General features: G+C 40.9%; 2 protein-coding genes across 7 annotated transcripts in view; one reads left to right on the top strand and one right to left on the bottom strand.

The window, feature by feature from the left end:
* MGLL (monoglyceride lipase) overlaps positions 1–17563 on the bottom strand; it is a 225506-nt gene extending 207943 nt beyond the window's left edge. Inside the window, exon 1 of the mRNA XM_032337903.1 lies at positions 17543–17563. The gene's annotated coding sequence lies outside the window, so the exon portion shown is untranslated. The remainder of the gene's footprint in view (positions 1–17542) is intronic.
* Positions 1–26713, top strand: part of KBTBD12 (kelch repeat and BTB domain containing 12) — a 95605-nt gene that overhangs the window by 29250 nt on the left and 39642 nt on the right. For 4 of the 6 annotated variants that reach the window (XR_004284202.1, XM_032337473.1, XM_032337357.1 and 1 more), the window contains exon 6: positions 18537–18734. Coding sequence is in view for 5 of the 6 variants with exons in the window: in XM_032337473.1 (XP_032193364.1) it covers positions 18537–18734 (198 nt within the window). In the remaining variant the exon portion in view is untranslated. The other 2 variants (XM_032337615.1, XM_032337551.1) reach the window with 2 other exon arrangements.

Here is a 26713-nt window from a genome sequence, read left to right as displayed (position 1 = left end):
TTTATAACATTCCAAAAAATAAATGGCTAGGCTTAGAAGTTTTCATTGATAAATTTAGCCAAACACTTAAGAAAGAAATAACACCAATTCTGTAACCTCTTTCCGAACATATAGGAAGGAAAACACTCCACAACTCATTTTATGAGGCAGCACTGCCTGATATGAAACCAAAGATGGCACAGAAAAAGAAAATTACAGACAAATATCCCTCATGAACATAGACACAAAAATGCTCAAGAAAACATTGGCAAGTTCAACACCGCAATATATAAAAGAATAATGCACCATGATCAAAAATTAGTTTCATCCTGGGAATGCAAGATTTGTTCAATTTTCAGAAATTGATCAATGTACTCTACTATATTAAGTCTATAGAAGAAACACATGTTCACGTCAAATTGACACAGAAAAATCCCTTTAACACCCATCCACGATTAGAAACTCTTAGCAAGTAAAGTGTGTAAACCTGGAGATTCACAGACCTGTACCCCTGGGGCTAATAATACATTATATGTTTATTAAAAATTTTTAAAATATTAAAAAAAGAAAGAAACTCTCAGCAAACTCAGAAGAGAAGGGAACTTCCTCAACTTCTCAACCTGTTAAAGGGGACCTATGAAAAAGTTACAGTTAACATTATTCTTAATGAAAATTGAATGCTTTCCCTCTAACTTCACGCAGAAGGCAAGAATGTCCACAGTCACTATTCAACATCATACTAGGAATCTTAATGCAATAAGGAAAGAAAAAGAAATAAAAGGCAAAGAAAAAGAAGAACTAAAATTCTGTTTTAAATGACATCTACATAGAATAGTCTGTGTAGAAAATCTCAATCGATTTCTTAAATTCTTAGAGTTATATATTTAGTGTTGCCAAAGAATACAAAAGATCAATCTTACTTCCATACTTTGGCAAAGTACAAAAACAATTTGAAAAATCAATTTACAATTGCTCCCCCAAAATGGAATATTTACATATAAATCTAACAAAACATGTATAGGACCTATATGCTAAACTTACAAAATGCTGATGAAATCAAGGAGGATTGGAAGATGCAAGTAAAAATGTCAATTCTCCCCCAAATTGTTCTATAATCTTAATGCCATCAACTATAATCAAAATGCCAGAAATTCTTTTGCAGCTGTAGACAATGTCATCTAAAATTTATATGGGAAGACAAAGAAACTAGAGTAGTTAAAACAATTTTGAAAAAGAATGAAGTTGGAAGAATCACACTATTTGGTTGTAAGGTCTTTCTATAAAGCTAAAATGAAGACAGTGTGGCATTCACACAAAGTTAGGTAGATAATCCATGGAACATAATACAGAGCCCCAAAAATAGGTCCACACAAGTATGGTCAGTTGGGTTTTGACAAAGATGTTTATATGTGAAGAAAGGATAGTCTTTCAACAGAGAGCATTGATGTTCTAATGGACTTTCATAGTTTCTGTCATTTAAGATTTGGCTTCTTGATCATAGGACCAAACTAACTGCCAAAGTTTACATCCCTCTTGCCTTCTGGGTTTTGTGGATGTTTGAAAATGATATAACAAATCATTTCCAACCACAGTTCCTAACATCTGTGTTTCTCTTCGTGCCAAATAGGGGCTATCTCGACCTAACAACTTCCTGCCCTGTAGTAAAAAGAGCTTGTATATATGCTTTCCCTTTGCCCTTTCTGCCTCCTGACTGACCTTGTTTCTTCTCCCTGTGGCCCCTAGTGGCATGGCATGCCCACTTCTCTTAGGAATTGTAACTAATTATTCTTATTTCAATGTCATTGATCTCTCCTCACTCAGCCACCTCTATAAATTAAAATCTTATACAATCAAGATAATTGGAACAATCAGTCATATGTAAGAGAATAAAAGAACTTCAGCCTAAACTTCACACTTACACAAAAATTAACTGAAAATAGATCATGTATATAAATGTAAAACAATGGGGTATCTCAGTGGCTCAGTTGGTTAAGGGTCCAAATCCTGGTTTTGGCTCATGTCATGCATGATCTCAGGGTTGTGAGATCGAGCCCTGCACTGGGCTCCAGACTGAGCATGGAGCCTGCATAAGATTCTCTCTCTCTCTCACTCCCTTTGCAACAGCTTCCAACTTACACATGCTCTCTCTCTCTCAAAAAAAAAAGTACAACACAAGAATTTAAAACTTCCAGAGTAATAAAATCTTCATGACCTTGAGATATGCAATGAGTTATTATATATAGCACTAAAACCTTAATTAATCTATGAAAGAAAATATTGATATATTAGACTTTATCATACTTTAAAACTTTCATTCTCTGAAAGACATTGTTAAGAAATTGAAGATACACTGTAGACTGGGGGGAAATATTTCCTTTAATACTTTCTCTTTACCTTTGTTTTCTGCAATTTCATTGAGATTTGCCTAAGTGTGATGTCTTTGTTTTCCTTCTGTTTGGGGTTCACTGAGCTTTTGGAATTTACAGATTGATGTTTTTATCAGTCTGGGGAAAATCTTCAGCTGTTATCTTGCTGAATATTGCTTCTACTTTTTTCTCTCCCTTCTTTGCCTTTGTGAGACTCTAATTAGCTGTATGTTTGACTTTAGATGTAAGCCATGATCTTATCTGGACTCTCCATTCATACTTTTTTCTTCCTATACTTCAGATTGAGTATTTTTATTGAGCTACTTCAGATTCACTTATCCCATCTTCCACAGTGTTCAGACTGCTGTTAACTATTCTATGAGTTCTTATTTTCAGATATGATTTTTGTGTTTCCAGAATGTCCACCTTATTCTTTTTCATGGATTCCAACTCTTGCATGAATTTCTTCAATATTTCATTCCCCTTTGTCCATTTTTCCTCTATTTTATATTATTAATGAGTTGTTTTAACAGTCTACTACTTCAAATATTTGAATAATTCAGGAGTCTGCTCCTATTATTTTTTTCTTTTTATTTGCCCTTGCCTACTAACATGCCTGGTAATTCATTGTCTGCTGAACAATGGGAAGGCACCAAAGAGGTCCCCAGTGCTGTCCTTCCACCAGGGAAGACTCTGCCCTTCATTGGTAAGACAGAGCAAGGAACTAGTCACCTAAAGCCAATCACGGGTTGAGCTGGCCAGGGCTGGGTCAAGCTTTAGTAACACTCAGTTTGCCTGTTGTGTGTCCCTGTTCCCTGGTCTTCCAGGCTTTGGACTGAGCAATTCACGGATCTCTGTCCTCTCCCCTAAGATTGTGGGAATTCAGTTCTTCCCTTGAGTTTTTTTAGCTTTGCCCTTTAGCTTTCATGAACAGCTTTAAGACCTGACAATATCTCAAGGGGAGACCTCTCCTTTACAGCAGGGCCCCTCACTTTAGTTGGGTTTGGTCTTCTACATACCATGCAATTCTGGGATGTTCCTTTGACCATTAAAAGTATTTGGCCCAGAATCCCAGATTGCCTTTATAACTCAGCATTTTCGAATTAAAAAAAAAAAAAATGGCCATGTGTGGGAAGTTCCTCTTTGCAGATTCTCTAGTTTTCAATCTGTCACACTAGCCCCACACAACTCCCCCCTGCCCCCCACCCTGGTTTCTAATCCCCTCACCAGAGTACCCCCGTCTGTGTCCAATCCAGCTCTTTGCCTTGGTCCAAAATAAGCAAATATCCCAGGTACAAAAAAATGGCCCAGAAAAGGCTCTTTCTTCTCTGGAATTTTAGCTCATCCAGTCCTTATTTTTTTCAAGGCCTAACATCTTTAAAAATGTGATTTTTTTTTCAATTTACCCACTTTCTTTACCCATTTTTTTCTTGTTGCGTTAGGATCGTTAGCCTGCCAATACCTACTACTACATGTTACCAAGAAGTGGAAAAATGATTGCTGTACTTCATTTCTTTAGATGGAATTCTTTTTGTATGATATGTTTTTTTTTGACAATTTTATAAAGGGAAAAAAGGAAAAGAACAAGATCTCAGGGTAAGTGCCTTATTCAAGCTCACAGGTATTAAATGGCATAGCAGAAACAGAACCAGTCATCTGACAACAGAGCCTTACTTTCTACCTTCTTACATCAAGGTTACTGATTTTGGTCCAGCCATTCAACTAAGACTGCTTCAGTAGCCATCATCAGGGGTTTACAGAGGCCCTTAGGAAAGTACCTGGTTCTGTCTCTACCTTGAGTCAGCTGAGGGTGGGGGTCAGTAACCCTGCTGAGTTATATATTGGGTGGTGCTGACCCTGAAACTCTCTGCCTTCAAGATTAGGGCTTTAGGGTTTCACTATTTCCTTACCTCTTGCCAAAAGTCATAAGCTAGACGCTCTCCGTAGGCGCTGACTTAGGAAATCTTGTTTACCAAGCATGTAAGTCCTGTGACATCTCATCTCTAAGTCCTGTTTAACAGGCTCCGTAGGGTCTTCTCACAAAATCCAAGTTGAGAAACAGAATGGTTGCATGTTTGAAGTTAGAGTTCTAACTGTGTCTCTTAAGAAATTCTCACTCTTGGGGCACCTGGGTGGCTCAGTGGGTTAAGCCTCTGCCTTTGGCTCAGGGATCGAGCCCCGCATCAGGCTGTCTGCTCGGCAGGGAGCCTGCTTCCTCCTCTCTCTCTGCCTGCTTCTCTGCTTAGTTGTGATCTCTGTCTGTCAAATAAATAAATGAAATCTTAAAAAAAAAAAATTCTTACTCTTTAGAGACTGAAGCAAGTGAAGTCTCTGCTTCTTCTTTCCAGTACCTGAATTTTATTTGCTATACAGTTGGATGTGCAAGCTGGATGGTAAGGCAGAGAAAGGAAAGGAGCTAAAAAATCAAATTTAGGGGGCGCCTGGGTGGCTCAGCGGGTTAAAGCCTCTGCCTTCGGCCCAGGTCATGATCCCAGGACCCTGGGATCGAGCCCCACATCGGGCTCTCTGCTCAGTGCAGAGCCTGCTTCTCTCTCTCTCTCTCTCTCTGCCTGCCTCTGTGCCTACTTGTGTTCTCTTTCAAATAAATAAGGTCTTAAAAAAAAAGTCCAATTTAGCTAATTTCGCCCTCTGACTCTAATAACTTTTGTAATGGTTTGCCAGGGCAGTAGCTAAATTATGGCTTGGGTAAAATGCAAGTTTTATTATCTATGCTTGCTTTCTTTCCAGTTTAAGGATTGGCTTTATAGTTTGACCCATAGGGTATGGGTAAGAATATAATGTGATTTCTGTTACTTCTGTAGTTTTTAAATTTTGTTTATTGTTATCTGAACTTATAGTAATATTGGCAATATGTATAAAAATTAAAATTGCAAACCCCTTACCAGATACATGGTATGCAAATATTTCCTCCCATTTCAGGATGCCTTTTCACCCTGCTAATTATTTCCTTTGTTGTGCAGAAACTCAATAGTTTGATGTAGTCCCATTTGTTTATTTTTGTTTTTGTTGCCTGTGCTTTTGGTGTCATATCCATGAAACCACTGTAAAACCAATGTCGCTAAGTTCTTCTCCTACGTATTCGTCTAAGAGTTTTATAGTTTCATGTCTTATACTTAAGTCCTTAATCCATTTTAAGTTGGTTTTTGTGTATGGTGTGAGATAAGGGTTCAATTTCAATTTTTTGCATGTGAATAAGTGTTGGCCAAGATGTGAAGTAATTGGAACCCTTACTTGCTATTAGTAATAATCCAAAATAGTGTAGTCACTATGGAAAATAGTATGGAGGGTCCCAAAAAAATTAATAATAAATTAAAAGAAATTCAAAAATAAAAAATAAAGGAAATTAATTTAATTAATTTAAATAAAAAATTTAAAAATACCATATGATCCAGCAATCCCAGAACTTATTCTGGGATTTTATCCAAATATGGATATTCATCCAAATATTTGAAATTAGGATCTCAAAGAGATATTAGCACTCCTGTGTTTGTTGAAGCACTATTCACAATAGCCAAGGGTTGGAAACAACCTAAGGGTTCATTGACAGATGAACAAATAAAATGTAGCATGTACATGCACTGGACTATTATTCAACCTTAAAAAAGAAGAAAATTCTGTAATATGCAAAAATATGGATGAACCTTGAGGATATTAGGCTAAGTGAAATAAGCCAGTCACAGAAAGACAAAAACTGCATGATTTCACTTATCTGAGGTATCGTTAATAGTAAAATTCACAGAATCAAAGAGTAGAATGGTGTTGCCAGGGTCTGGGGAAGGAGAAAATGAGGGTTATTAATCAATGGGCATAAAGTCTTAGTTAAGCAAGATGGATACAATCAGAGAGCTACTGTACAACATTGTATCTAGAGTCAACAATACTGTATTGCACATTCTTAAATGTGTTAAGAGAATAGATCGCATGTTAAACGTTCTTACTACAATAAAATTTTTTAAAAATTAAAATTATAAAACATGTCATTGAGCTAAAAATGTGTAAAGGGGAGGGGGATACACACTTAGTAAGGAAAGAAAACATGGTATAGAAACCCATAATTTGTATAGTGAGGGAAGTGGGAAGAAGGAGGTAGAAAGAGCCTGGGCCAATGGGAAAGAAGCAACATCAAGAGACTTAGGAATGAAAACAGTTCTTAGGAACTAGATGAATGAAAACGAGCAAAATTTGGCCTTTCTGAATTAAGGGGAGAAATAACTCAGTGGAAGGTAAGCCTTTTTAAGTAATAGGCAAGATTCAATTGCATAATATTGACATCAGATAGACTAATAATTTCCATTGGAGAGATACTGCATTTTCTTATCATAGTGTAATTCGAGTTTTTCAACAAATACCTGTTGGGCATATGATATGTCAGACTCTGGGCTGGGTGCTGAGCATCTAGAAATGAAATCACACTATATGTCCAGAAGGACCTGGTGGACCAGAAGAAGATATAGTCAAATCAGTTGTGCATACTGTTAAGTACACCCGTGGGGACATATGGAGGGTAAAGTCACTCACTCTATAGGTAGGACTTAGTCAGCAGAAGGAAAAGGAGAAAGATGCTTGGCACCAGGGACAACATAAGTCAAAGCTTGGTAGAGGAAGGTGAGCTTGAGTTACTTTCATGCTTTAATATCTTCATTTCTGAGTGCATCATAAATTAGTCTGTTTCTCAATTAAGTGTCAATTATTGATCACTGTTCAAGGATGAGACCAGCACTTAGTATCTGGAATTAAAAAAAAAAGTGGAGCGTATTCCTTCCTTATGTGTAGGAATGGCTAACTGGTCAGAGATCCCGTGACTGAACAGAGCTGACTACTATCTCAGGGTTGTGGGCAGGAGTTTATTCTGGATTGTCTTTGTTACACAGGTGGGAGTGGGTTGCTGTCAGCGTTAGAAGTCTGGTTGGTGTTCATTATAGAGACAGGGATGGGTCCTGCCAGTCGTAGCTGAGGAGTCAGTGAGCGGGTCAGCTGACTCAGAGTCTGCAGCTCCCCATAACTGACTGGTTCTAGAAGTAGCTTAACTGAAGCATGTTGTCACTGATTGATTAATCAGGCTGAAAATCACTTCTGATAACTGATTGGTTACTCTAGCCACAAAACAGCTAAGCTTTTGCTAGGAGTGTGGAAATTTGATATATTCTCATTCTCCCCCTTTCTAGTCTTTTACCACCCTAAGCAGCAGAAGACACTATTGGGACTGTCCAGATGCTCTCCACTATTGTTGATTCTTTTTGAAGACAAGGTTTTACTAGTGGGTCTGATTTTTAATTTGCTTGTCGCTTGGCATGAATTCATCCTGGTTTTGTCTTCAAATCAGTTGTTGAAACATTTGTTAGGACAGTGCCTACATGGTCTACATGGCACTGTAGACTTAAGACTCTGGAAAAATAAATCAAGCTGTATGATATATAAGTATAACAAAGTAATACAAGAAGGGAGTGGAGGACATTCTCATGGCACGATCTCAACTTTTCCAGGTCGCATCATCAAAACAAGGCCCAGCAATTCCCTAAGTCTTCCTTAAGAGTTTGCCTCTTCTTTTTGCATGGATAGAAGTTGTTCTACCACCTCCGTGGTAATTGAGGTACAAAATGAAGTGTCAGCAATAGCACAGACTCTTCTGGGTTAGCAATAGAAAACCAAAGGTTATGCTAATTTCCATAGCTATTTGGGCAAAGGAGTTTTAATAGTAAACAATAGTTTGTTTACTATTTTCTATATCCGCCAAAGCGAGGGAGAAATTTTCAAGGATCACCTGAGTTGAGCAGCACCTGGGGATGGGATTGTTATCCTTAGGAATCTGTCCCATCAGCGTGGGAAGGGTTTTATCCCTTCAGACTCTTTATAAGAAAACACAGCCTGCCAGAGGGTATTGGAGGGTCATACACCTCATCTAACAGACTGATAGAACAATTAATTGGTCCCGGTCCTGGGTTGGCAAAGAGCCTGACTCCCACCCAGAAAGAAAGAACCTGAACATTGCAATGGAAATGTGATTGGCTTTACTGGAGCTGGAGGTATTTTGTCTCTAGAGCTCATGATAAACAGTCACTATTACATCCTGTTAAATAACAAAATTCACCCAAATAAAACTGAAGATGTAATTGGCTTTATTCAACAATTCGTGATGGGGCAGCACCCCATCTAGCAAGTGGAGAGGCACTCTGAGGATTGGTACATAATGGAAGGTTGTTACAGACAGAAGTTAGGGACGAGGAAGTTATTAGCAAAAAGGAGAGGCTTGTTTTAGGCAAGGCTGCTTTCTAGGGGGAAAAGCAAGGTGTCTGATTGTGCAGATGATCTCATCTTTCCTAGGGGGGCTGGAGAGGACCCAAGGGCAGACTCAGGGCAGGGACTAAAAAATTCCCGCCTGACCAGTTAAGGCCACATTTCCGGGGGAGGTTGAAACTGCAATGAGGTTATGACGTAAGCACCAGTGTGAGAACTTGGTCTAAATGACACCATTTGGAGGGACCTGTGTGTATATTTTGTGGGTTGTTCTTTTTTTTTTTTTAAACAATCTCGAGAAAATTGTTATCCCCCTCTCTGGGCACAGGGACATCTTTTTCATGTTTGTGTTGCATCATTATTGGTAACATCAGCTTGACATATCTTCATAGCATACTAGCTGCATAGGCAATCACTTAGAGAGGCAAATTAAAAAGTTAGGATGGTCATCATCCCTTGGTACACCAGTAAAGGGAAAAAAAAAATGATCAAAGGAGTAAAGACTAAAATTACACAAAGGAGAACATGACAGTGGTTATAACAGAATCTTGTTCTGATGGTCTCCTCCGTCTAAGGATGCACCATCAAGTAAATACTTCTGGGGCAGGGTGGGAGTGGGGGGAAAAAGTGGGAAGAAGCTCAATTTAAGATCCCCAGTGGCTGTGTGTCCAGTTCTACCCTCTTTCTAAAGCTCTTCGAAAATGTTCAGCCGATCCACTGTTTTCATTCCCTCCCATTATTTATGCACCAACGACATCCTACTCGTTCACACAGACGGCTTTTCTGTGTAGAGCAGATGCACGTTTGCACATGAGGGACTCTTGGAAAATATTGTCTGGAATGTATTCTTTCCGTTTGAACCACCGGACCCCGTGGCCATGGCTAACCTAGAGGTTTGATGGGAGTTCTCGAGATGTTTGAATATTGGCTTCAGTTAACATGTCTTAAGTTTCTACAGAAATGTCTTTGAAAAGTGTCTTGCCACACAAAACAACTTGAACTTAGTTGAAAACAGCTCCTGGGATTATGGCAATCTAGCCAAGAGCCTTATTTGTCAGATATTGGATAGTTTTTCCTGGAAATCTCTCAGTTGCCTTCTTAACATAAAAATACAGATTGTTTGGGTAAGTGACTCCACTGTTCACTTTGTCACATGTGTATTTTATCAGTTTTGCACACTATAGCTGGCCCTTCTGTTGCATAACTTCCTGGAGAGTCTACAATAATTTCCAAGAGTTTATATAAGCCTTATGAGTTAATGACACCCTATTGAAAACCCAGGGATTTAAAACTGACTGATTTTCATTTTGGCTTTTTTTCTGAGGACTTTCTCAGGAGTGCAGCCATTTTCACTGGGATGCGCTGAAGGGAGTGGGCCGTGGGTTTTTAAGAACAATCTTTTGTCATGTGTACTATGAAGGCTTATTATAAGAGACAGTTAAGCTACTTTAACTCATATATATCCTAGTCTTCCAAAAAGTGTCCTTTAAACAGGCAGCCTAAAAAATTTAGGGTAATATATCCTATTACTGTGAGAAAATGTTAACTCCTTGTTTTCAAGGTTTAAAATTATATTTTTAAAAGTAATAATGTAGGAGATGATTAAATGCAGACTCCTATTGGTAAACTTCTGAGAAATACCAAAACTTCTGAAAAATAAAATAAAAAATAAAATAAGAAATAAAAAACCTCTGGGCTCCACCCCATGAAACCCTAGCCATGAGCTCTTGTTGAGTGTCTGTATTACAAAAAATTGATTTTAAATATGGTACCGGGGGTTTCTTTGAAAAAAAAGAAAGCCGTTGTGAAATAAACTAGCAAGCATTTTAGATCTCCTACTTTTTAATTAATTACACTTGCTTCTGAAATGACAATGGATACTCATAAATATGGATTTCTGGCAAGTGTTCTTAAAAAGCCAAATTGTATTCAGAAGGTGCTTCAGCTTGGTGGATCAGGAAAATCCAATACAGAAAGTGAGCACCAGCATCTATTTGAGGAAATGTTCAGACATGTCCCAAACTGGCTGCAGCCTGTCTATTCAGCCTCATCTCCTCCAGCCTCTTCCCTCCCAACCCCACAAGACCTAAATTCCAGCCACGGGAACTGAACACACCTGAACACACCTCATTTCCTGAACACACCTCCACTCTGTGCCTATGCTATTCTCCCGCCTCTGTTTTTAATGCCTCCACCTCCATTTCACTAACTCCTACACATCCTTCAACGTCTGGCAAAAAACGCCCTTGGTGGTTGTGGGAGCACTAAGTGAGGGTTAATTGCACTGGTTCCCTGCACAAGCGGCTCTGGGTCGGTCATCGCCCTCCTCACACTACAGTCAGACGGCTTAAGGGAAGAGATCTTGCATCTTCCGTAAGAGCCAGCCCAGGGCCTGGCTTCTGTGATAGGAGCTTGGTCAATACTGGTTTACCGCACTGACTTCTCTCATCTCTATAGTTTGTCCTGTTCTTCCACCCCCTAAAAAGCCACAAAGATCATCAGAGTTACAGGCATTGTGGGTAATTTTTTAAAGTTGAACTTTTCCTTTCCCTGTCTGGGGAGCCAGCCAACAAAAGTCTTCCTGCACAGCTGATGCCCCAAACCACTGGTGTCACTTTCTCCAGGAGACCACTCTAGGCCTCACTAGCTTACTGAAAGGGTCGCACTGCGGTCTGCCTCCCAGCTGGAGAGCCACTGCAGGTGGCACAGGGCAAGTCACCCTGAAGGTTCCACTCACTAGAGTAAATGCACTTCAAAGATCTCTCTAGAGTTGAATGATTGTATGAGATCAAAGAAGTTAAGTTTCATTATGGTAAACTTTTGCCTTTATCTTTCTTTGGATAAAACTCTCTAAGCACTTTTTTAAAAGTTAACATAAGTGTTTCTCAAATTACCTCAGTTTGTTAAAATGGCAGCTCCATGACCCTCACGCTCGGCATACTCTGAGCTAGGAGGTTTGGAGTGGGACTTAGGAATCTGAATGGCAGGAAGCATCCAGGCAGTTCTGGCATGAATAATCATAGGACACTACATTTGGAGAAATACAAATAAGGGTGAGAACAGTGAAGAGGTGGAAGGATCACATGCCCAGAATATTTACTAAGCACGTACGGCCTAAACCAGCCCCGGGGCCAGTTTGTAGAACAGATGCAGAGATGAACAAGTCAAACTCCCTTCCTCTGGGCAGAGTGTAGTCAGATACCCTAGGAGGATGGCAAACTCATTTGGTCAAAGTATCCTGGCATTGGGGGCCATCTGCCTTCTGCTCAGGTCATGATCTCAGGGTCTTGGGATCGAGCCCTGCATCAGGCTCTCTGCTCAGCGGGGAGCCTGCTTCTGCCTCCCTGCTGTGCATGCTCTCTCTCATGCTCACTCTTTCTGTCAAATAAATAAATAAAATCTTTCTTTAAAAAAGTATTCTGGCATTCATAAGTTATCAGAGCAGGCTGTTGGATATGGTCTGATCAAATCCCAGAAGTGTTCTGGACTTAGATAGACATTTCTTAAGTTCATGCAGGACCAAAAAAAAAAAAAAAAAAAAGAAGAAGAAGAAGAAGAAGAAGAAAGAGAGAAAGAAAAGAAAAAAAGGGAGGGCACTATGTTTTTACAATGGCCAAAGACGTCAGACAAGCTATTCTTTGTGTCATCTTTCTCTGAGAAAAGGCTGGGATTTAGAGATTCATCAGCTGAGGGGACTTTGAACTGGAGTGAAACCTCATCATCTTTTTGTTGTGGATGTCCCCGAAATGTGTTTCCAGTTAATCAATGAAGGATTCTTAAAAAGATTTATTTGTGTATTTGAAAGAGAGAGAGGGAGACTCAGCAGGAGGAAAAGCCGCAGAAAGGGAGAGAATCTCAAACAGACTCCCCGCTGAGCACAGAGCCCAATGCGGGGCTCAATCTCATGACCCTGACATCATGACCTGAGCCGAAATCAAGAGTCAGACCCTTAACTAACTAAGCCACCCAGTCGCCCCCATCTGAAGGATTTTAACCTTGATTATCTGGCACTCTCAGCAGGGAATCCCGAAATAAGTCTCTAAGAGACCGAAGTTTGCCTGCGGCTCCCAAATTGCAATTTAGCTATTAGGAATTTTTATCACTGATACCCTAAAAGTTCACTGAGAGTTGACAGTCCCACATTTCATTATGACCGTTAGTTAGAAATTCTGCTTTATTCAATCCATGTATAATTATAGTGCTATATCACTTATGGTTTCATATTTGCCTTTGGTTTCCCAGTAGACTGTGTCTTAAGGACAAAAGAATCTTAAACGTGTTATTTTCTGATATCTAGGACAAACACAAGGGGGATATTTAAAACATAAACTGCTTAAAATTAATTAGAAGTTTAAAGTGTTCCTTATCCTGAAGTCAAAGTTGGAAGCTCCTACGAGAAAGCTGCTGATGAAAAAGTGCTGAAAATGAACGAGAAGTGTCTTTGGAGAGGGTTGTCTTGGCCACTGATGTAGTTGCATATGTTTGCAGAAAAGCATAGTGTTCGTAGCCAAAAGGATTGTGCAACTATACATTCTATGCTTTTTTCTACGAGAAGAGATAAATTGCTAAAAGCCACACCAATGGCAAGGATTTGTTCAAGAAAGTAAATCTTAGGTCTGTTCTCATGAAGCCTGAGGTATAGAGTCAACTAGTCCATATATATGGCATATTAATGACAACAGGTCATATGGTTTCTCCTGAATCCTTAAGAAAATCTTTAATTACATCTGGTATCTTCAACTCACTAAGCCAGAGATAACATAATACATGTTTTAAAACATCATAAAGGAGTAGAATGTATTACCTTCCTCAACTAGTTTATCCTAATTCATAGATGTGATCATTTTTTTATCACTCTCTTTCTCTATTAGTCCTTGGGCAAATATGGAAATGAGCACAAAATGATGACTTCCTGCAAATCATTTTGTTTACACATGAGATAAATATGCCAAAGATTAATAGTCAGTAAATATTATTAAGATCCCTTACAAAGAAGACATTATACTTAGTGGCTCAGAGAAGGATTCATATCCTGTGTATCCACATTTTTCAGCTGTGCACTGTATCCGGTGACTAGTTCTCACAAGGCCACTTCCTGTCCTGTCAGATTAGGTCCAGCCCGGGTTAAGAGAAGTGACTGATTCTTTAGGCAGGCCAACCTGGGGGTAGAGAAAACCCCAACAACAGACTGGACCTAGAGTCCTAGATCCTGAAGAAGATGACCTTTCTAAACTGACCGGAAGTGAGTTTTCAGCTCTCTGGACTCAGGGCTTGTCCCGTTCTGGGAAGAAAGTCATTGCTTTTTGTTTTGACAAGAAAAAATTATAAGAAGATAAGATACCTGGGGTGAGGGTGAGGAGCTGATCCTTTTATACATTTAGTTAAATTTTTATTTCTCAACTATCTCTAAAAAGTGTTGAGAATAGAGGTGTAAATTAGACATGATTCTGCCCTCATGTGACTTATAATCTAAACTAATAGCAAGACAAACCTAAATAAAGAACAATATATCTTATAAGAATCTGATTTCTGTTCAAAAGATAGTGGGAGCCAAGAAAGGAATGAACAATTTTGTGTAGAGACATGAAAGTCTTCTTTAATTTTATTTTTATTTTTATTTTTTATTTTTAAGTAATCTCTACACCCAGGTTGGGGCTCTAACTCACAACCTGGAGATCAAGAGTCACATGCTGTATGGACTGAGCCAGCCAGGTCCCCTGGACATGAAGGATTTCTGAGTGGTGACTATTGAACTGAGCCTTAAAAGCAAGTAGGAGGTTATGAAGTGGGGGAGGCAGAGAAGAGGTCATTCTAGGCAGAGACCAGGCCAAGCAAAGGCCAAGAGCTATACAGCTGTAACCTGTTTGGGGAACAGCACGCAGCCCACCGTGCCCATAGCCCAAGGCGGTGGAGTGCGCTGGAGGAAAGGTGAGGCTCCAGGCCGTGTCTGGGTCATGAAAACTTGCGCATCTTTCAAGGAAGGGACAGACAGGAGACGCGGTGAGGCGCAACCAACAGAACTGGGTGATGGCTGAGATACAGAGGGTGCTGAACCAAGCTGGATAGTGGCGCTACTTATCTGAGGCTGTGCCTTGTCACCTCTGACCTGCTGTGACATCTCTACGTCACCGAGTACACTTGCTGCTACCCAGCGTTCCCAGGCTCTCCCTTGTTCTCCCTAGACCGGCTCAGCCTTCAGACCTGCCAGGGCCTGCAGGACAAGCTCATGAAGAGGAACAGGGAAGGAACAAGGGAAAGATCGGTCCAGGGCTTGAAAGAACTGACAGGATGGGGCCAGACTTCACTCACACAGTGAAATCCACTGACGCCCAGTACCAGATTAAGACGTGAAGCCCAGGGGCCATTCAGAATCAGAGGAGACAGCAATTTTGTAACTGCAGCTTATTTGGCACCCACAGGCTCAGTGCCAGAATTTACTATCCCGCTACCCACATTTCCACTGGGAAACGTATTTCTTATTCTGGTGGAAACGTGAGATCTTTCAAACAGCTGATTTTCCCTCCAAAATCAAGCAAAATCAAGCTTTAACAAATGGAACTTGGTCTTCCTTTTCAGCTCTTTTATTTGATTTTCATGGTATTGTGTTTTGAAGAGCAAAGCAAATGCAGAGAGTTGATTGTTTTCTTAACCTGGTGAGAAAAAAAAAAAAACTGGCAAAGCACGGTAAAGGGTTAGCAGGTGAAGAGGAAGGCCTTACCATAATTGAGGACTATCAGCCCACGATCTGTGAGCCAAGACACACTAAATAAGCAAGGCCAGCACCACCCAGAATTTTGTAAATGGCAGATAAGCGTGCTTTCAACCCAATCCTCGAAGACTTTTTTTTCTAAAAACACCCGAGAGGCCTGGTTAGACTAAGAAAGGTATAAGATTTTTCTTCCAGGGTCTTGGGCTCTGCATTGGGAACTCTAAAATGAGAGTAGAAAAAGCTCAGAGAGCAGACAACTCCAGTGAGAACAAATGGTCACAGGCATCATATCAGCAGTGAATAGATTGCCTTTGACGTGCGAGTCAGGAAGTAGTCTGTCCTCTCACATGTGTGGGCCAGCTTCCCTCCTGGAGGCCTGGGATTGCAAAATCCTTGCCTGGCCTTTAGGATGTCACCTGCCAGAGTCTACCTCTCTCAGATGTTCACCAACAAATAAATTCCTCTAAATCTTGTCAGGGAGCTTTCCTCCCCAACCAATGGTTGAGGTGAACGCTTGGCCTATTTAAATGGTAGCCCTTTGACATTTTGATTGTCTCTATCCAACCTTGGAAGAAAATTTTAAGAGAGATTTGACCATACAGTCAATAGGCCATCAACTGTAGACCTAGAAAATAGTTAAATTCGGAGTAAGCAAATGTAAGATTTCAGCCACTTCGGTGAACACTGGCTTATTTACCCAACACTCTAGAACATGCAGGAGAAAGAATTAACATGACCGAATGCTTGCTAGGTGCCAAACACTGTTCACAAGCAGTACATGAGAATAAAGAAATTCCCAGAGTAATGGCTTTTTACCCTGTTACAGTTATGTAATCACTTAATCTTTGCCACAACTTATGAACGTGATCTTATTATCTTTAATTTACAGATGAAAAGTTGAGGCTTAGAGCGATCAAAGGGACCCATGTTAGGAAATGGACACAAGCATATGAACCAAGATCTGTCTGTTCCCAAAAGCTTACCTGCTTTTTCTGTGTCACAAGGGAGCCTACGACAGCAAAGACATTTACTAAAGCTTGTTTCAAAAGCTTCTTTGGCAATGCAAGCAACTTTGAGAGCTTGTCAGACCAATTACACAATCCCCTTCCTCTTTTGGATCCAGCCCAGGGAAGAACAGAGTAAGCCCGCCACCTGAAGGCAGCTCAGCAGGCAAGAGCCAGGAGCCAGGGCCACTGTAGGCAGGGAGCTGAGGACAGGGAGTCCTAGGCCGGTGGCTCACGTCTGCCCTCAGCCAGCTCCCTGACAGGCTTTGCATGTGAGCCTGCAAAGAAGAGGAAAGAAAGGGATGAATCTGTAGCAGCCAAACCCAAGAAGAGCGGGTCTTCATCTTTGTAGAAACAGAAACGAGGGGAGGGAGGCACTGTCCTGTCATTTTCTCCCTCCCCTCCCCCACCACCACTAAAACACTGAGGTGCAGAGTTGGCGTTCAAGGTCCATTTGGGCATGACTCGCAAAGACAGTTTCTATCCATTGGCCTGTTTTGAATACAGAAAAGTCAGGCTGAGAGGTTCTGGTAGCATATAAATTAAAGATATGGAGGTATCTCATTGAAATTCTGAAGATGTACTGATCCTACCCTAGATTTCTCTCATCAAAAGAGTTCTCTTGTAGTGCTGCTGCTGACTTATTAATAAAGATCACGCTTATATTTGATTATTTATCTAATCAGGATTCACCTTCAGTTTAAGCTCATTAGTCTGCTGTTAGAGTGATGCTCTAAGTGTACTTGATGGTGGGATTACATCCAAGTGAGAAGGAGAACGCATTCAGGCGTTAATGGTCAGAAGCTGAGACAATACCCCGCCAGCCATGGCACCCTCAAGGGGAGCGTATGCGCTGTCTGCCAACCAAACAGAAAGGGCACATGCTTCCAAGAGCGGAGGAAGGGCTGAACGTTATAATTAAATACACTCAGTAACAGAGAAACAAAAACGGCAAGCGCTCTAATTATTTCAAAAACCGAAAGAATAATGCCCATTCTTCATATGCACGATGTTGGGGAAGCTTTTCTAATGGACCTTCATTGAAACATCTAAGTTATGTTCAGGATGCTGGTTGCTCGGCGTGCCCCAGCCTGGCTCCCAGGGACTTGCACTTAACCTGTTCGCTTCCCCTTATTCATAGGTCTTCCGAAGTGGTTGTAATATCATCCAGCCTAGCAATCTCTCTCCTGGGTCTCGGGGAGCAGGTAACTAAAGTATCTCGTTCTTACCTGTTGGTAAGTGGCCAAGTTTAGCTGCTGGGAAGAAGTCCTCTTCTCCAAGCTGTCTTGCCCCACAAACTGGAAATGCCACTTTTTGCTGGACTAGGAAACCTCCAGCTACCACAGCGCCACCCTGGAAGAGGGCCGTGAAGCGCAGAGCCGTGCAGTTAACCATGGCCAGTGTGTTCCCCTCCTCGGAAAGGCTGCGGCTCAGACTTGGCAGGGTAACGGGCTAAATTATTTATCCAGTCGGATAAGAGAGAAAGCTGCTAAGAGCTTCCTGAGTTGATAGCCTCACGCCCTGGATCCACACAGGAAACAGGCTGGGCTCCATCAGCAAAGGGGGGGAAAATAAATAATAAAAATTTTATAAAAGAGCCTTCCTCCAAAGTCCTCTGCCATCACCACTCTCACTTACTACCAGTATCTGTTCAATGAACTGTATCATCTGAAAATGGAAGAGGCACCGGGCATTTGGGTTTGGAGCCTTTCTTTGACCCCCCAACCTGAAATTTGTCAAAGGATGGCCCTTCCCTAACGGGGAAAAGTCCCCGCAACTTAGGAGAGGAAGAGACAGGTTTACATCGATGAGGAACAGAAAGGACGCCCCCTAGTGGCAGGTCAGTGAAATCGCTGGCAAGAATCATCTGAAAGACAGATGTCCAGAGTCAAGCTGCCCTGGCAAGCAAACATGAAACAAACCCTAATGGGGTTTTTCATGGTGTGAACTAGCGTTGGATGTTGTAGAACATAAAGCCTGCAGTGGATCAGTTTCATGCATAAGCACAAACAGAACACTCTAAAAAAAGGTGATATTCAACTTGGCTATGGAGCACAGAACAGACATCACTATTGCTTAGAAATTACCTGAGAAGGAGCACCAGGCAAGACAGAAAAGTCAAAGGCCTGTAATGTGTGATACAAATTGTAGGTGGAAGGGGGTGCGAGTCACAGGGAAATTGAAGTTCTCAGTCATCTCATTTCCGTGTACTGTTCTCTGTAGGTGGAATTGGCTGTGTAGGTCGAGACAAAGGCCAGGTTCGAAAGTGCCTTGATGTGGTGGAGATCTATAACCCTGATGGGGACTTCTGGAGAGAGGGCCCACCTATGCCAAGTCCCCTGCTCTCCCTCCGAACCAATTCCACCAATGCAGGAGCCGTGGATGGGAAGCTCTATGTCTGCGGGGGATTCCACGGAGCAGGTATTGATCCCATTGCAAATGCTTGATAACCTCCCTCGGCATTGACTTTAACCTCTCCCCTTAATTGACACGGCCACCAAAGAATAATCCTGAGAGCAGGGTGAGCCCTGGCAAATGCCCGGCCTTCAGAGCCAAGGTCTGAACTTGGCTTTTCACACCAGCAGAAGAGGGCTACTACCTTCACAGGCTACTGTTCGGGTGAAATGAGATCTAGTTTATAATGCGTCTGCCATAGAGCAGACACTCAGTAACTCTTAGCTGAGTACGAGAACAGAGTTGGGAAAAGCAAGTCAAATCCTCATTGCAGGGCTGACGCTTGAAGAACACGTGGAAGTGGATGGCGACCAGAAGTGCTGGGTTTTATTGCTGTCCTTGTTGACCAAGAGAGCCGGCCCTCAGAGGACATGCTTCTCCCTTCTCCACTGCTCCCACTTCAAATAAATTGCTTGAAAGCATTTCTAAAGTAATGCCTAATGCATGTATTTATTACCACACTTAGTTCCCACCTATCAAATTGTACCATCTTTGCAATATACAGTATGGATTTATCATTTTTAACGTAACGGGGACATTTTTAAATACGCACAAAGCTAATAAGCAACTTCCTGCAAAGCTTGATTGGTTGCATCAGTAAATAAGGCAGAGTGCAGTTATATTAAAATGACTAACTGTTCAATTCTAACCTCGCTAATAGAAGCACTAGGCCAGTACATAGCCATGAAAAGCATGCCTTGAGAGCACTTCAAACTTTGGAAGGGTGCCAGATTCAAATAAAGCTGACATTGCAACAAGGCCAAGTCTTTAATAAGCCCACCTTCATTTTTAATGTACATCGTTATATGGAAGTTAAAGAATGAGGTTATCATTAAGAACTAAAAAGAGACAGGAGATAAATGAACCAAATACAATGAGTGGGACTTATTTGGCTCTTGATCTGGACAAATCTTGCATAAAAAGATATTTTTCAGATAGTCTGGAAAATTTTAACATGGACTAGAATATTAGAGGATAGTAGGGAATTGTTCATTGTTAGGTTATGATAATAGTGACATTGTGGGTTTGTATAAAGGAGAAAGGAAAAAGAAGCATGTGAACAATTAGAGATCATTTAAATGTATTCATGGGTGACAAGGATATGCTGTCTGAAACTCACTTTCATCTACTCCAGCAAATACTTTTTTTAAAAAGTCAATGGAGTGAGGGGGGCAAGAGCAGATTTTATGGCATCGGTAAAATGTCGATAATTGTTAAAGTTGGCTAATGGATGCATCAGCACATCATTTCACTACTTCTGTGTACGCTTGAACATTCCCATAATAAAAAGCTTTCATTTCCCTTTTCCCTCTCTTTCTTCAAAGGACTTTCCAAAGAGGTTTTTTAAAAACTATTTTAATATCTTTTATATGAAACATCACATCCTTATGTAAAGGAATCTATCATGGTAGCAAGAAACCTGGCTCAGGAAGGAGATCTGATGGATTTCCCCTGGTTCATGCTCTGGGCGCAAGCCAGGACACAAGGAGCCAGGAGAGAGATCCCAGCTGCTGGACCCGCACACCCAACCAGGGCTCTCCTCCAGCTGCGATCACAAATCTCCTCTCCATCCTCTGGCTTTTGGCTTTCTCCTGACCAGAAGAGAAAAACAGAGAATTACAAAAGGTAGCCCCAGGGCATCCAGAGGGATGGGTGGCAATTAGCATCTAAGGACCTGAAAGATAATTCTGTTTTGTCTTCCATCTTTATCTTATCTTTCCTTGTATAATATCAAGTTAGAGAATTGATACCCTCCAGCTTTTCAAACCTGTCTACACTCATACCAAGAGACAATCTCTTTTCTTGGTACTGTAGTGATGCTTTCAGCCAGAGGGAAGGGATTTACCATATGACTCTCAAAGTCCATTTTAATTATTTGGTTCTAACACAGTGGATTTTCTGGGATAAGCTAAACGAATCATCACTGGGGTTTTATGAAAATGGAGCAATTGTATAATAGCGTGCTCGTGATGAACCAGCAACCTCAGCATCAGATCTAAAAACAGGCACTGAATTTTCTCTCCTCGTGTGACACGAACCTAGTCATCCCATTTATTTAGTCAGAAAACCACAATCAAGAAATTAATCTTTTATAATCTGCTCAGTGAATTCAGTAAAAAGGTGATTGAAATGTAACTTTTGATAAGCATTTGGGATGCCAGCAGTATGTCCAACATGTCAAGAAAGACAGATTCATAAACATGTGATAAATTTAATAGTTTGGTTTTGGTTAAAATACTAGTTTGAACACCTCTATTTTCTCCCCAAGCCCCACTAAAATGACAGTGAAAGGAATAAACCCAGTCGGACAAAGGAAAGAAGAGGGAGGGCAACAGCAACCACGTTCTGGAAGCTGGAGGGCCAAGGAATAAGTAGTGATTAACCAGACCTGAGAAAGTTCCATCCTGAACTGGCCACAGGAAAAGCAAGCATACAGACAAAACCCCCAGATTTGTAGCACAGAACCCTGGGCAACCTCAGGGACTGGCAACAACAGGCACCTCTGGAGGAGGGAAGGCAGGTGATGCTGCCAGAGGAAAGGAAGACCTGACTCTCCTCCTTACTCTCAGTAGAGACGCAGAGCCCTGCCTCCACCCTAATGGAGACCAAGGCTGAGGCCAGGAGCAGAAGGCGGGTGCTCAGTACTGAAGCAGGCAGAGTAAGTGAACAGCTGCACACAGAATATTGAGATCCCCACTTTTCTTCCTTCCTGGCTTCCAGAATGTGGACAACCATACCCTCCAGGCATGGGACTGGAAGACTTGTCTTTGGCCAGCCCTGATAAGGGAAAGCCAAATCACCCCGTGGAGAACCTCACAGAGAAAGCTTCCACAACATCCCACTCTTAAAGATGAACAAACAGCTGGAGGATCTCAGAGATTTGAGGGAAGTGTGTAAATCAGAGAAAAAGTCAAAACAAATAAAAAAGAGCAACTTGGAGGAAACGGAAATTGTAACAGGAGAAGTGTCCTCAGAGACATAAGAGAAAACACTGCCGTCAATGAACGGGAAAAGCATATTTCAAAGAGTTCTTGGAAATTAAAAGTATGATAGGCAAAATTAAATATACAATAGGAAATTTGGAGGGTAGAGTGGAGGAACTTCTCAGAAAGCAGAGCGAAAACCGGTTCGATGGAAAGTAAGACAGGAAACAAGTCCAAAGTGTCCATCGTTTGAATAAGAAGAGTTCCAGTAAAAAAGAGCAGAGAACATGGGGAGGAATAAATCATCTGTAAAATAAATTAAGAAATTTTCCCAGAACTGAAGTCACCAGTTCACAAGGATACACCACATGAAATACACACAGTGAATGAAAACCAACCCAAACTAAAGCACTTAGGGACAAATAAAAGATCCCAAAAACTTCCAGAGAGAGAGGGGAATAAGTTTCATACAAAATGTCAAGAATCAGAACGGCATCCAATTCTGAACCAAGACCTTGGAATCCAGAAGAAAATGAAGCAAATGCCTTCAAAGATCCTATGGGGAAATTATTTTCCACCTACACTTCTATACCTGCTGAATTATTCATTAAGCGGGAGGGCACAAATTCAGCCAAGAAATGTCTCAAAATATGTAACTCCTCTGTGCCCTTTTATTAGGATACGATTCACCAAAAATGGACAGATAAACCAAAAAAGAATTGACACTGGATCCAGGGAACAGGGTCAAACACGATAGAAAAGAAGAAATTCCCAGGAAGATGTTGAGGGGCGATCTGAGGGGAGATCAGCACAGAATGGGGTGGCTCGAAAGGCTTAGTGGGAGAAGACTGCCAGCAGAGAAAACGGATGAGATCTTCAGGTTTTGGAAGATCCAGACATTTAGACATTTGGAGAAGAGCAATGAAAACGAACCAAACCGAGCAACTGGCGTGGAGAAAACAAGAAGCTGCACAGGAAAGGAGAAGTATGGCACATGGCTCATCTGTGAATAGCTTTTATAATAATAGTGTCTAATAATGTAAGTATTAAACCCTGCGCTGACCAACATCACACCTTAACTATTCAGGAAAAACAGGAAACCAGGAAGTAGGCAAACACGGAGATGTGAAAGAAAGGTAGAACCGCATTTTCCATTTTCCATGGTGGGCGCCGAGAGTCAATACCTTCATCTGAGAAATCAAGCAGCATCAGTAGTGTAAAAAGTATTATTTACAGAAACAATGCCCAATGCAAGCAGACTCAGCCAGAGTTGAAAGAGGAGCAGTAAATGTGGGGGAGGGGAGGAGATGACTGTTTTTAAGGAATACACCTTGTAAAGCTGTTTGACTCTTTTACATCATGTGCATGTAGAACTGATAAATCAAAAACTAAACTTAAAATGTATAAATAATAGTACATATAATGCAGGAGTACTGGGGTTTGCGGGGAGGGATATGAAGGAAAATATTATCTAGGACGTCTGCTGGGAGCTGATTCTCCATGAGTCTCAGGCATGTCTTGTGAGCAGAAGCACTGACTGTCTTTGTCCTGGACTATCTTTTTAAGCATGTTTTTATAGCATACAGCCCAGAAAACAGAAACAGTGTCTCCCTCTGCAGCAAAAGGCAGGTATACTTACTGGCCATTATAAAAGATTCAGGGTCCTGGGGTGGCTCTGTCAGTTAGGCACCTGACTCTTGATTTTGGCTTAGGTCATGATCTCAGGGCCGTGGGATCAAGCCCCACATCAGGGTCCATGCTCAGTGGCGAGTCTGCTATGTCCCTCTCTCTGTCCCTCTGCCCCCCTAAATAAATAAATAAATCTTTAAAAAAAAAAAAGATTTAGGGTCCCTAAGCTCAAGGTTCCTCTCCTATAATGCAGCCCATTGACTACACAGGTATCACCTGTCACTCTTCATGCTGTTCTGTGGGAACTGGGTCTCAAATAAAGAATGCAGATGCATTGGCTACTACTCTCTCTGTGAATGACATTGCCCTTCGTCTCAGACCTTGGGGGTTCACATCATCTCTCGCTGTCCACAAAATTGTAACAAGCAACCCTGTAAAATCTCATTCTCTGCACAGTTCTTGACCGAGTCCTGGAACTCACCAGCGCAGAATGGGGTCAGGGGACAGAAACAAACACAAAAGCAAATACAAAACCTCTTTCTCCACCTCCAACAGAGTGAGGAAACCAGCATTATGTTTCATAAACATCAGAGCTCATTAACCCCAGTCCTTCACACACTTACAAAATAGAGAAGAGAGAGCATTTTCCAATTCATCCTGATACCAAAACTAGACAAAGACATTGCAAAGCAACTATAGGCCAATACCCTTAAGAATAAGGATGCAAAAATCCTCAACAAAATACAAGCAAACTGAATCCAGCAACATACAAAAAAAATTATACACCATGCCAAGCAGGATTATCCCATGAATGAAAAGTTGGTTCACCATGTGAAAGTTAACCAATTCAAGACATCGTATTTGTAGAGTAAAGGGCAAAAAAGAGGTCGATCATTTCAATACATGCAGAAAAAGATCTGTCAGAATCCAATACCCTTCCATGACAGTAACACCTAGCAAACTAGAAATGGAAGGGAATTTCCACAACCTGATAAGGGCCAACCCAGCTAACATCATACTTAGTGGTCAAGGACTGAAAGCTTTCTCCCTAAAATCGGGAACAGGACAAGAATATTTATTTTTGCCACTTATATTCAACATTATACTAGAGGTTCCAATGAAGGCAATTGGGAAAGAAAAACAAACAAAACGCACTGAGATCAGAAAAGAATAAATAATTGTATACGACATGATCTTTTATTTAGAAAAATCCCAAAGAATCCAAACACAAAAAAAACTTTTAGAGCTAATGAATTCAACAAGGTTGCAGGATGCAAGACCAATATACAAAAAAAAAATTGTATTTTCTATACCCTCACAATGAACAATCTGAAAATGGAATTAAGAAAACAGTGCCATTTATAATAGTATCAAAAAGAATAAAATGCATAGTAATCTAAGTGACCTAAAAAGTGCAGGACTTGTTCACTGAAAAGTGCAGAACATCATGAAAAGAAATTAAAACCTAAACAAAATCCAAAAGATTGCACAGAAAAATTGACAAACCGATCCTAAAATTTATATGGAAATGCAAGAGACCGAGACTATACAAAAGTCTTGAACAAAATTAGAAGATTCACGCTTCCTAATTTCAAAACTCCCTTCAAAGCTATAATAATCAAGACTGTGTGGAACCAGCACAATAGCAGACATACAGATCAGTGGAATACACTTGATGTTCCAGGGCGGTACGAGGGTGCCAAGACAACTCAATGAAGAAAGGATCCCTTTTCAACAAATGGTGCAGGAATAATTGGATGTCCACATGCAAGTGAATGAATTTGGACTCCTACCTCACCCATGGACAAAAATGAACTCAAAGTAGATCCACAACCCAAACATAAGAGCTAAAACTGTGAAACTCTTAGAAGAAAACTCGGACATAAATCTTTGTGATCCCAAATGAGGCCATGGTTTCTTAGGTACGTCTGACCACAAACAAAAAAGAGAAAGTGAGGAAATTGTGCATGGAAATTAAAAACTTTTGTGCTTAAAAAAAAAAAAACAAAAAACTTTTGTGCTTCAAAGGGCACCACCAAGGAAATGAAAAGACAACCCACAGGAAAAGAGAAAATATTTGCAAACCGCATATCTGATAAGAAGATTTGTATCTAGAATATATTAAGAACTCTTACAATTCAATCATAAAAAGAAAAAGAACACTTTTTTTTTAATTGACAAAGGACCTGAACAGACATTTCTCCAACGAATATAAACAAATGGCCCGTGCTCAGCCTCATGAGCCATTGGGGAAATGCAAATCAAAACCATAAGGAGGTTAACACTTCACCACCACTGGGATGTCTATGACAAAGAAAATAAATAACAAATATTGACAAGGATTGGAGAAACTGGAGCCCTCCTGCACTGCTGATGAAAATGTAAAATAGGGCAGCTGCTTTAGAAAACTCCGGCAGTTCCTCAGAAGGTTAAACACAGAGTTGTCCTAGGACCCAGCAATTCCACTCCTAGGTATAGACCCAAGAGAATTAAAGATAGACGTCCACACAAACACCCATACACAAATGTTCACAACAGCAGTATTTTTAACAGCCTGAAAGTAGAACCCAAATCGCTATCAACTAATGAATGTACAAAGGAAATATGGTGCATTCATACAGTGAAATATTATTTGGCAATAAAAAGGAACAGCATACTAACACAAACTACCACATAACTGAAGCTTGGAAACATTATACGAAGAAAAAGAAGGCTGCCGCAAAAGACCTTGTATGATTCCATTTATATGAAATGTGCAGAAAAGGCAAATGCATAGAGATCGAAAGTAGACTTGTGGTTGTCAGGGGGACTCAGGAACAAGAAATGACTGCTAATGGGTACAGGGTACAGGGCTGCTTTTTAAGGAGAAATGTTTTGAAATTAGATGTGGTGACAGTTGCACAGCTCTGTGAATATACTAAAACACACTGAATTATACATTTTTTAAAAGATTAATTTTATGGCATGTATATTATATCACAATAAATCTGGTATTAAGGGGAAAGGAGCTCTTCTTTCTTTTCCCCCCAAAGTAATTTGGCTTTTGTGTTTGGCACTTATGAGGAGAATTAGCTGAATTGCCCACAGGAAAAGTGCAGGGGGGCGAGTTCTTTGCTTGAAAGAGGCAGAGATGGCTCATCTAGGGACAGAAATGTAGGTTTCTGGAGACAGAGAGAGAGACAGTGGTGGCAGGTGACCCCTAGTGGCAGGAAACTATTTGCTGCTCATAAAAGCCTCCAGGAGGAGAGGACAACCTAGTGGCTGTAGGATCTTGCAAAAGACCCCAGTGTCCATATTGGACACACAGAAATCTTGCCTTTCAAGGGACCAGGTGACCCTGGGGAGCAGACATCTCGGTGACAGCTGTAATTAACTGAATACTGAAGACCCACT

The sequence above is a fragment of the Mustela erminea genome, chromosome 1, assembly GCF_009829155.1.
Source record: "Mustela erminea isolate mMusErm1 chromosome 1, mMusErm1.Pri, whole genome shotgun sequence".
NCBI lineage: Eukaryota > Metazoa > Chordata > Mammalia > Carnivora > Mustelidae > Mustela > Mustela erminea.
The sequence above is the reverse complement of the archived record's forward strand: the minus strand, read 5'-3'. Positions and strand labels throughout refer to the sequence as shown.